At 45.9% G+C, this 12,471-nt stretch overlaps 1 protein-coding gene across 1 annotated transcript; it reads left to right on the plus strand.

The window, feature by feature from the left end:
* The first annotated feature begins 3,947 nt into the window (after positions 1-3,947).
* Positions 3,948-12,200, plus strand: LOC131290023 (uncharacterized). The gene is made up of 2 exons (XM_058319401.1): positions 3,948-4,650; positions 10,936-12,200. The coding sequence occupies exons 1-2, from the start codon at positions 3,948-3,950 to the stop codon at positions 12,198-12,200; spliced, it is 1,968 nt and encodes a 655-aa protein (XP_058175384.1).
* The last annotated feature ends 271 nt before the right edge of the window (positions 12,201-12,471 follow it).

Consider the following 12,471-nt stretch of genomic DNA (forward strand, 5'->3'; position numbering starts at 1 on the left):
GAACAAGAGCTAACGAAGCGAGAAACGTTGTATAGGTCTAACTGCTACGGCCGTTATATGGGACATTTAGCAGAGAGTAGAAGCTATTTTCACTTATTCTACCAATATCATTAATTTACATTATGCGTTTGACCTTATAACTTCACTGATGTCTACAGAAATTAATCGAATTGCAGTAAAATAAAATAATAAACACATGCATGAACACAGTGGTAATATGTTCTCCAGTTTTCTCTTCAAATTTGTTCAAGTGACATTTTTGTATGTGACTTTTTGTGACTAATTTGTTAGATTATCGCTGCGTTGTTTCATGAATCATTGTTTCAATTTTATTTTGTTCAAAGTAGACAGTACCGTATGCGTGATAATCTTTGCACCATTTGGCAATAACAAAATTTGAAATATCCTAAAAAAATTAAGATGTAGCTTTTTATTTCTTTTAAAGGGAAATGTTTGTCAATGTTTTTAAGCACATCTTCGATTGAGTTGCCATTTGTGGCCGTTATAGTCTTCTTACGCTTTCGGAATGCGCTGCAGGTTCTAAAAATGTAACTTGGATAAATTTCTCTCCAAGAACTGGTCAATGTTTCTCGGATTTTTGTCATACCTGGGTGGCTGTTAGAGCAAGCCTTGGCCTTCATAAAGCGCCATATCCAAGGAATCCAGGATGGCGGCCACATATCTTTCGACCAGGTCATAAGATGTTCCTGCAACCAATTTTATATGCGTGGGTCCATCTTGTTGAAATAGAACTATTTTGCTCCACGTTCTCCACGTGAAATGAACAACGGATCCATTCATAACCATTCCAAACATCATGACACTAGCAGGTTAATTGGTCTTGACGTTTCTACGCTTGTCGTGCACGTCTTTTGCTGCGTGAAAACTAATGTAGTGGTCGGTTCCAGAATTAAATACTGAAACGATCGTTTACCAGATTTTGTCAGTAAAGAGGTTGACGAGATTGGTTCGTCTTAGGAAATTTAAAATTTTCTTCAACCCGTATGCGGATGTGAGAATGGTTTTTGGAGCCCTTGACTTCGCCCCACAACCTTTCCTTAAGATATTCCTTACCTTAAGATTATTGATACCGAGTACTTTTGCCATCGAATAGACTGAATTCCGTTTGATCTTCTTGTTTACTGATGGAATAACCGTCCGGGTCCAAACTGACCACGTGTGCACATTAGATACCTTTAAATATAGTTATTCGACTATTTCCCTGTCCAAGACCCTTTCAACGGTCCACCTGAATACTCCAATGGTAACGGTAATACCATTTTGCGACATTTGCAAGTTAAGGATTAAGTGGATGTGAAGAAAGCCAAGGTTTTGTATGCCCAGGTCAAACGGGAACCATATTAGTGCGATGGTGCCAATATTATCACGCATACGGTACATTGTATTTTTGTAAATGCCATATTGTAGCGAACATTTGTTGGGATTTTTTAATTAGTGTTGAGTGCACAGAATTTTCATATTTAAGACTGCCCAATCAAACTTTGATCATCTATACAATATTTTTATTACAACAAGTTGGTCGATTCTATCATACTAAATGGTGAGACTGTTGAATTCAATTCGAATACCTTTTGTTGAATAAAATATGCCACCAACAAACCTAGGGAGTTTGCGACTGCCAGTTAGAAAATCGACCGAATTTGAATTGAGTTTTGAATTCAATTTGCAGCCAACTCCGTACACATATGGTAAATAGTCAAGACAAATAGATATTTGGACATCCTAAATATTAAAAAAAAAATCTTTATCTTAACCAATCGAAATAAGCTGATGAGTTATAACCTCATGACATAGAGATAGATTTGCTAGAAAAACACTGTACAATTGTAGCTGGGATACAAACCTTTTCAATCGGAATTGCTGCAGTTATGATTAGTGCATGATCGTACATTTTTCGTGTCGTTAACTTTCGTCCGTATTACTTCGATTGTTTGTTGCAATTTTGCATGGAGTGCATCCTAAATATTTGGAAAATTCATTTAGTTCTAAACATACATATTTCCGGGTTCATAATCATCGCGTGAAAAAACATCGCCAAGACGAGATGCGTATGTGTGTTTGTAGACTATGCTGTGGCATAGATCAAGGCATGTCGTGGAGTAGATGAAGTTGGTCGGCAATCACACAAATACCTCGAACGATCACCTTAACCCAAAGTTTAAGCAGAGGTCTACGATTCTGTAATATGAGCTAAATAGGCCGCAAATGTGATTTTGCACTTTACGAACTTTCATCCATGTTTTAAGCGGTTTTTCTTAAAAATTGAGTGAAATAAGTAAAAATATCTTTAATATTCACAGTCAAATGTTCATTTTGGTTAGTTCATAGTGAAATTTAACAAAGCTATGTTGAAGTAAATATAATTTAATTTTAAAGTTTAGGAAATTTACATAAAATTTTATCTATTATTGGTCTCAAACAATCATTGCCAATTCCCAGCCTGTTTGCTGTAACCCGAATTTGATATTTTGTCTTAGTTCTTACCATTTATAAGTCGAGTAGACCACAGCCTAAGGCAAGGTAAGAAAGTGCCAAGTATGCGTTCGTCTTGAGGTACCCGCCAACCTATGTAGTTGTGGCTTTGGTGCCGCTGCGTATGTACCCGTGAGCCGCGATCAGCGGCGACCGTCCGGTTCCGAAAAAAATACACGTCGACAATCGCGTGAGCCATTCCAGAGTGAACCTTTGCCGTGGCAACACACGGTCCGTGCGCCCTTGCCCGTGTACAGTGAGCACCGTTTGTCGCTGCTTCTGGGGTCTCAGAAGGTGGTGTGTGACCCCTGAGGAGCCAGTGGAAGATTGCCCCGGAAGAGGACCTCTAGTGGCCGTTTGGCAGAAAGCGGAAATACCTCGGTCTGCAACGTGAGTGTGTTACTAATATAAGGTTCCGACAAACGGAAACGTTCTTCGTTGGAACGTCATCGTGTCAATCGTGGCGAACGAAAGGTGAATAAAAATGTCACCTTGATCTCGCTCCGCTATAGCAGCACCGCGTGCTGACGTGGTGCGAATGCTCTAGCGAAACGCTGCGCGCAGCAATCTGGTGACAAAAAAGAACGAAAGATTTCAACGCGCTCAAAGTGACGAACGCGCCGTGAACTGGTGGCCGATTGGCGGCGAAAGAAAGCATACGAAGAAGCGTTCGTTCGGTGCTGTCGAATGCAATGAAGGGTGCGGGTATTTTGTAGTGTGGTGTATTTTTTTGCAATGGTAGCCTTGTCCTGGAACCTGAACAACCGAAAGTGTGTAGGACCGGTCGCAGAGAACGATTCCTGCGCTCGAGGCTGGACGGAGGCAGTACGTGCGAGCGAGAGGTCGCTCTCAGGTGATTGGAATGTTGATGCCATGGGCCGTGGCTAGTGAAAAAAGCTACCCCTAATTGTGCCTGTGTAGGTGCGATCGAGTGCGCCAGCACAGGGGATGATCGTCGGTCTGGCTTGCGTGTGGTTGTGGCGGTGGAGGTGTAAGAGGTCTTTCCGGAGCTTTGTGTGTTCTTCTTGTGGTCCGAGAAAATTCGATCGCACTGAAGTAGATCTTCAAATATACAAAACATACAAACCTGTCAGTGTCAAAATCTCGTGACAAAGTTTTTGTTTTCTGTTTTAAAACAGTTTATCTTGATGTGTTTAAAATTAGTTTGCTGTAATATAAATTTTATTAAATGCATTTTATTTTTGATTGCTTCTAGTTCTTGTTCTCCATTTCATTTGGTTGAGTGAAAAATGGTACCCTTTTGCTGGGACGTTCCTGCCAGGGTTGGTGCTTAGTGTTGGTGCGTTCGATGCCAGAGTGAAGCAAGTGCGGTGAAGTGATAAAGTGAACGAAAAGCAAACCAAACAAGTGACCTGCTGTTTGCACCAAGTGTCGGTGAACGAACGTAACACTAGCGAAAGCAAGGGCCCCCGAAAAGGGATCGCGCGGTGCTTATGAAGGACGCGCCAAACATGGGCGAGTCGACACCGATCTGTCGCTGCCGGGTGCTGTACCTGGGCAGTGCCGTGCCCCGCCAGAGCAAGGACGGCCTGCAGGGCATCCAGGAGCCGCTGCGCAGCCTCTACCCCTCGGAGGGTGCGATCGGCGCGAAGGGCATCGACTCGTGGCTGAGCGTCTGGTCGAACGGCATCCTGCTGGAGAACGTGGACGAGAACCGGAAGCAGGTGACGCGCTTCTTCCCGATCGACTCGCTGCACTACTGCGCCGCCGTCCGCCAGGTGCTCATCCCCGAGCGCGGCAACAGCAACCCGGAACCGAAGTTCCTGCCGCTCGATTCGCCGTTCGCGCGCACCCCGCGCGCCCAGCATCCGCCCATCTTCGCGGCCATCCTGCGGCGCACCACCGGCATCAAGGTGTTGGAGTGTCACACGTTCATCTGCAAGCGGGAGGCGGCCGCGAACGCGCTGGTGCGCTGCTGCTTCCACGCGTACGCCGACAACTCGTACGCGCGCCAGCTCGAGGGCGGCTCCGGCAGCGCGGGCAGCTCCAACAGCGTGTACGGAACGATCGGTGGCAAGTCGAACGGCACCGGCGAGGGCTGGCGGTCACGTGCCGGTAGCACGACCACGCTCAACAGCGTCGGCGTTGGCAGGCAGCCAATTAACGGCGTCGGCGATGCGTACACGGTGAAGAATCGTAAGTATCGGCCACCGGCCAACTCCACTAGAACCCCACGAGGGGGTTTCGATTTCGAACCGACCCCTTTTCGAGCAACCCACCCGCTCTTGCTGAGGAGAGTGGCTCTATTTTGCTTACTTAAAAATTCGTAGGAGACCAGTGTGACCATGAGCGTGTCGCCCCACGCCGTCAAATTAGGCTAACTATGAAAGTTTGCGTAGGTCAATCCAAATGCAGCCAATCGCTGCTAAACGATCGAATTCCTTCACGGCGTCAAACGCACAACACATGCACCGCAGCAAACACACAACGCAATGGGTCGTCGTTGCAGTCGTTGCAAATTAGTCGTTTCGCCACAACCGGCTGACCTTCCGATGTCATTGGCGCAGGAATTTGGCGCAGAACGACGTCAAAGAACGTACACGTATCCTGACGGGCCGGCCGAACGATGCAGATGCCCGCAGATACGCAGCTCAGATAAGGAAGGCTAATGTGTTTTTCCCCACTTTTTTAACAACCTGTACCTTTCGGGGCTTTTCGGGGACGGTGCTAAACCAGAGAGCTTGCGTGCGAGTCGGTAAAAAACCGGTTTTCTGACCGGGACACTTGACTACGTGTTCGTGGCCTGGCCGAGATCGTAACGGAGGGAAGGCTTGGATTGGATGGCTGACAAAAAAATGGTTGTGAAAATAAGTTTGGGGGAGATGAAATCGATTCTCGAGCAAGGTGTCAATCGTGACTGACAAATTGTGCTATTGTTGTGCGGAGTTTCTAATGGGTGTAAATTGGCCACAATGCTGTGACCATAGTGATCTGTCATAACGAACGAGGAGTTGGGAGGCCTTGAAAGTTTTTTTTTTGGACTATTAGCATGTTTTTGGTGTTCATTAAAGATGGAATTTAGTTGAGTACTATACGAAATGATAGTTAAAAAGTGTGGAAATTGGTGGAATCAAGAAAGTTGTCGACAAATTGCTTGTTTATAGTCGCAAAACAAATTCGGTTAAGAATGTAAGTTTGTTTTCGTATGCTGGTGAGAGCCAATTTCCATGGATGAATTTTAGTTTCAATATAATATTCAACAAAGCCAAAATATTCTGGCTGAGTGACAAATTTCTCTATATTTTAGTAATTACATTTAAGTTGAACGATATTCCATTCTACAAAGCACTGCATAACTTTGGCTGTTTCAGCGTAAAAGTTGCAACTCGGTGAGCAGAACACAGCAAATAAATAGAAAATATTGTTAAAACTGTCGGTTACATTTGCAGACAACTGTAGGTTGGTTCGAAAGATGTTTTTTAGCAAAACTAGCTGAAAAGGAGAATGATAAAAATATATTTACAGTGAACTAGAGTGGGAGTGAAAACAGGAGTTACGTAATCCTATAGCAATATAAATCATTCTCATAACATTTTGTGTGGTGCAAACGGATTCCACGAGTTTTATAAGACAAGAACTGGAATATACAGCAAAATAAAGCTAGAAATTCCTTTGGACCCAAATGTAGCATCAAATCTTACCATTTTGTTTGATGTTACCATCAAGTCAGCAAATTTGGGTCGTAACGGTATCACATAAAAACAATACAATTTAGCTCTGAACAGAGTACTGTCGGTATTTTTTTTTTAATTTCAAACGGATTGTCGCATCAAATGCATGTTTAAACGGCCGCTATAAACGTCTGTTTCGTCTTTATCTACGAGTCATTTATGTGGATTTACGGGCAGTTGAGCAAGCAAACATCGCGTCAAGCGCCGTTACCATCGAGGAGATGTTTGTGCAATCTTTCGTCAGATGATTCAAAGCATCTCATCACGGCAGCCTTGACCTATGGCGGTAAGTACAGACTCATCTCACTGCTGCGTTGATTGCGCTTGCTTTGTTTAGTAGGTACAACTCAACGACAACGGCGTTGCAAGCTGCCCATTGCCTTACGAACATAGGGCAGCTCGTTTCGTAACACTCCGCCATCGTCGCCATCGCGAGTGGCAAATTCATCAAACGCATATTCAAAGGTCGGCTCAACAATCACCCCCAATAAAAACGGTGACGAGCACTGGCTGAGTGGAACGGCCATGAAAAACTGTAGCCACTGCTGGCGGCTGGATGGTTTGCAAGTTTTCGGTTTGGGTTACAAGTCTGCAAATTTCATAATTTCTACCCCCTTACCCCGGTGGTGGCCAATCGATGGGGTCCTTCACCCATGGCTGACCAAACGAGCAACGCCAACGAATGGCATGAATTGCAAGCGCCGCCGACCACGGAAAGGGGAAGGAGCCGAAAAGCGGTTTGCCGCCCGGAACGGACTTAATAAAACAAAAATCGGACATTTATAAGCGTTCCAGCTGACCGAGCAGCAGGGTTGATAAAAAAAGACTCCCATGCAGGAAGCAACAGTAAGGAAAGCGAAGAGGTAGAAAAAAAAACAAATAGTAAAAGTGCTACTGCTTCGGTGCCTAGAAAACCCTCTCGAATGTTAATGTTGTATGAGGAGCAGGGTAGGGGGCTTCAGTGGTGCTGTAGGCAAATCGGAAAACAATCAACTGTTGGCATCAGCGCCACGTAGTGCCCATTCGTCAGCACGTGCCCTACGTTTGCGCAATACGGCCATTGATCGACTGCCATGCATTCGTCGGGAGGGGTTCGTCGCTTGATGTGAGTGCAGAAGTCTTTCATATTGATTTTCATTGGCGAAGGAATGCGACTACTTTGCGTTGCGTCCTAAAAAGGGACACAAAATTAACACCCTTCCCTACATTCCGAAAGCATGTGCCGAAAGTAAAGCGCATTGTGAATTGTGATTGAAGGCGAACTATTATGAAGCACCACACTCTAGCGTGTGATTATGAGTCCCCGGTTTGTGCGATAAAAACTGTAACAAAGCGCTGCACAGTGAGATAGCGCTAAGGAATTTTATGTTTTTATTTAGAAAATTTGTATAGCTTCATAATTTTTTACTTGAAATACTCCAAACATATTTCAGTAATAAACGAAAGAAGATGAAAAAGAATCGCATAGTAAACCCTGGGGATCTATTGAAGAGCTTGGTTCCCACGTCAATTTGCTCATGTTTATTTAAAGACTGTATCTGGAAGGAGGAAAACATGTAGTAGTTTTATCTTTGTGTAGTTTTTGTTAGCATGTGTGGGCTTGTGTGTGTTTTAGTACATTTGTTTGTTTGAGATCATACATTAATTTAATATTTAAACTTACTTGGATTGGAATTGTTATTTTCAATCGCTTATTTCCTTACTATATATTAGGCAGCTTAAAATTTACTTAAGGTTTTATTTCTAATCTTCTGTCCACGGTCCCACTGTGTACCCTTCCAAGAAGCAATATATTGCGATTACTTTGGCAAAGAAAAGAAAAAGACAAAACAAATGACGTGCATAAACCTGTCCATCGTTAAGCGTTGCACAGTGTTTCAATTAAGTTGGAACACTGATCGAAGGGTTTATTTTGTTTTGCTTTTGTTCGATATTTTTACTTTCGGCAGCACGTGTTTGTCCGCGAAGTACGCTTCGAACGATTTGTTTGACCATATCTACCGCCTTTCCATGTTGCGCCAGAGTGATTGAAGCGATGCATGATGTAAGAGGTAGTTTGTTGTATGGTTTGTGCAAGCTTTCACAATGTTTCCAGCCAGTTTATTTGATTGTTAACTTGGTAGAGACATTTTATCAATTTTACTTCAATTTTGCAAGGGTGAAATCATCTGAGCAACTTAAAAATCATTAACTGTGGCATTGTTCTCATATCAAAAACGTGTCTTCCAACAGACGGACAGCATACGACTGAAATACATAGCGTTATGCTTGAACTTTTTTAGCACGCAAGAAAATCTTGTCGCCGTCCTAGCCTCAGGCCTGGCCAGATGGTAGTGCAGATAATAATTTCCGCCCAATCAGCGGCACAGTCCCGGAATGTGCGGCCCTTTCTACGAACTGCTCCAAATAGCGAAATTATAAGCCCAGCCGCCAAGTGGGAAAATGTGAAACGAAAGCCGAAGATATGACGTGACCGTTCGCATTTTCCCCGGCTGGTTCAGATGAAGGAAGGGGGGCGTTGAACGATGCCCAAAGATATCATTTACCTGTGAGTGGGAATCATGTTGACCTTGTTGTTGTTGTTGTTGTAGTTGATGCAAGCAGACGTGGAAGGCGCCGGCCTCTGAGGGGAACGGATCTGACGACAATAGTAGTGCAGAGAACGGAATCGAGGCTATTTCGAACGCTTGGGTCACGCTAGAGAAGCCCGGCACCTTTTTTTCCTTCGCCTCTCATGCGGCGGAAACAGCAACAAGTGGCGGCAGGAAGTAAACTGCCACATCAGACATACGGAAGGGTTGGCTTCCGTGGAGGTGGAGACGCTTGAAAAAGAAGGCAGAAAAGAACCTGTGGCAACACCATGAGCCTTCAGTTTCGTGATCTAGATTTGCTTCGCTCGATGGAGCTGCTCGTCTGTTGCTTGCTTGCCTTTCTTCCGCAGCTACTGCTACACGCCACGCTTGTCCGCCATCTGCCCGTCGTCTCGGCGCCGCGTGCATCGAGCCGCCGAGATTCAAGTTCATGCACTTCACGAACGAAACAAAATGCATGGGAAATCGCCCGACATCTTGTCGATTGTTCGAGGCCTTCCAGCGGCCGCGTTCTCAACGTAACTGATTGTCGTAATGATCCAATTGTGGCCCAAAGCATCGCCGAACAATGGCACCGGTGCGCCACAGGGTTAGCAGGTTGGCTGTGCGCGGGAATGAGCTCATCTTAATACAGCGTCAGGAATGTCAGATTGCAATCGATAATTATTGATTCACCGCGGAATGTCGGGAAGACGTCGTACGGACGGGTTTTGTCCGTGCCATGGGAATTGGATTTATTGGGGGAATGTATTGCCGGAACAATTGGCCTAGTCAAAACTTTCTGGAAAATTAATCGATTGATGGACGTTATAGTTTTCACAAAATAAATGCTAAAGAACCGTACAGGTATTGATCGAGGTGTACTGGGAGTTAATTTTTTATGAGTCTTCATTCAAGGAATTATTTTTCATATTAAGCTAAAATAATGATGCAATTTTTTAAGATCTTGCACGACAAATCTCCTTCGTTCGCATGTATAAAAAACGGATATACCCGAATGAATCGTTATACTTTCCTTTTTTTTGCACTGGTCTTAATTTCGCGTAGTACTGACCAGTTTTTGAATGGACACTTCACACCTTTCCTATTTCCTATGTTTTGTTTTATTTCATATGATACAACAATTACCAGCCTTCACTATCAGCAAACGTCAGCGTTAGATGATAAAGTGGCTTGCCTTTTTCTTTTTCTTTTAATACCTGGTTTTAGATTTTGAGAGGCTAATTCAACCTTCTGTCTTTCGACCAAAAGTAGGAGCGGTATTATAAAAGGATTTAATGTAACCGTTAATTTTTGTCGAATTTTTCACATTCTCATCATTTATCATTTGTTTTGTGTCCAAGGATTATTTTGTATGAATTTACAAGGTGGTTAATTCGCAGTTTATATCTAAAGAGACTCAAAAATATGCAAACTGTTCAAAATAATTGTCTAAAAACTAAAAAAATGTTTCAACAGCTTGTTAGAACTGAATTTTTTGAGTTGTAATGTTTTCCAAATAACACTGTTATTCAATGAAGAATAATAAGTTGATAACGTTACAAACATTGATTTGAATAAAAAATATTATTGTTTTTAAATAAATAATCTTTGTTAATTAAGCAAAGTATTGAAAGATTAAATGTGACGAAAAACATGTTTTAGTAAAGCTTTTCAAAAAAAATAGTCTGCAATACAAATTCTTCTGTTTCTTGGTAATTTTAAAAGTGCCCTAGTTCTTACCACTTATTGCATTGTGGCTAGCGACATGTAAAATATAATTATGTTCGAAACGGTTTAATCGATTAGTAGAAGCTCATGAAAATTTGAACCAACACGTAATTTGGAAATGATTCAACAATCTTCGCGAAAGCAGGAAGCTGGATAAGGACGAAATAATCTGTTCGTCATATTAAATATCGTTTTGATAAATATGGAAACAAACAAACACCTAGTAATAGTCTTGGATCCGTTTCAACAAAATCCTAACATTTGAAGCAGGTTTTGGTTATTAAGATAAAGGTCGATTACACTCAGAAGTTTTGAAGTATGTTTTAAAATACATTCACCTCTTTTTGAGATAAGGTTATGAGTCTAGTAGGCTCTTCAGGGATTTGAACTTGAAAATTTCTGAACCTGTTATACTAATGTTGGCCCTTCTCGACCTCTCTTCCCCACAGTTTACGCGAGCAGCGCGGACCTGGAGGTGGTGGACGACGGCGAAAGCTCGCTGTACAACGGCGACGAGAACCACAAGGTGTGGAACGGCTCGACCGATCAGATCGATGGCATCGGCTTTGGTAACGATGGGCACTACGATATCTACTCCGGCCCCGGTGGCCTCGGGGGCAGCACCGGAGGCGGCGGTGGAGGCGGGGCCGGGGGCGGGGGCTCCACGCTGGGCCGGCCGGCCCGCGTCCGCCAGATAAGCGCCCCGGTGCCGGTGCCGCCGCCGCCGAAAGAAGAGCCGAAAAAGTCCAAGAAGGACAAGAAGGCGGCCAAGGGTGCGGCCCAACAGCAACAGCAACAGCAGCTGCAGCATCAGGCGCAGGTAGGCAGTCAAAGTTTATCCGGTACGCTTATAAGACCACGTCCCATGCACATGAATCCACTAGGTCGGTCGGCTGGCGGACCGGCAGCCGGAGCCAACCCCGCCGCAGCGATGGCCGCCGCGGCCGCCGCACATCACGGCATGATGCTGTACCACCACCACCCCGGCCTGGTGGGCCACCCGGGCGCCGGCCCGCCCCCGCCCGTCCCGGGCCGCCAGTTCCACACGATCGGCCACCGCAGCATGAACGGCGGGCTGGTGGGGCACCCCCCGCACCCGGCCATGCTGCAGCACCCGCACCCGGCGATGCACCCGGCGCTGGGTCTGCACCCCCCGCACCCGGGCATGCACCCGCACGCGGGCATGACCCTCCCCGCCATGATGATGGCGCCCCAGTACGCGACCCTGCAGCATCCGCGCACCAGCAAGAAGAAGAAGGACAAGAGCAAGACGCTCAACGGCAGCAACGGCAGCATCCCGATCGGCGTCCCCGTCGTGCCGCCCATGTTCGCCTACCCGCCGCCCTCGAACGGCGGCTCGCTCGCGGACAGCCGGCCGCTGTCGATGAGCAGCCGGAAGCTGGCGCAGTCGGCCGCCGCCGGGCTGGACGACGCGTCGGGCAACGCGTCGGGCGCCGAGTCGCCGGGCGGGACCGGCATCTACCGGCGCAAGGGCCACCTGAACGAGCGCGCCTTCAGCTACTCGATCCGCCAGGAGCACCGCAGCCGGAGCCACGGCTCGCTCGCTAGTCTGCAGTTCAACCCGCCCGACCTCAAGAAGGAGCGCGAGATCGCCCAGATGGTGGCCGGGCTCGAGCTGAGCGACGACTCGACGCTGCGCCGCCGGTCCGAGGTGGCCGGCTCGTCCGGGACGTTCGGCAAGCCGAGAAGATGAGCCGACGGCGTGGCCTTTTAACGAACACATTTGTAACATACAAGCAGCATATAGGGTGCAGCTGGAGCGTAGACTATCGCATCACAAACAACGCATACACACACACACACACAGCAACACAGACTAATGGCATTAGGCGGCGATAGGAGATAGTGTACCGGGCAACCCGAGGGTTCCGCATTACCAAAACACTCTTCAGGACGCACGTGTTTTTGGTACCGCGTTAGGTTCGGTTTTCATTTTATCGGTTTTTACAACAAGTTACAAGTTA

This window comes from Anopheles ziemanni, chromosome 3 (genome assembly GCF_943734765.1).
Source record: "Anopheles ziemanni chromosome 3, idAnoZiCoDA_A2_x.2, whole genome shotgun sequence".
NCBI classification, from domain to species: domain Eukaryota; kingdom Metazoa; phylum Arthropoda; class Insecta; order Diptera; family Culicidae; genus Anopheles; species Anopheles ziemanni.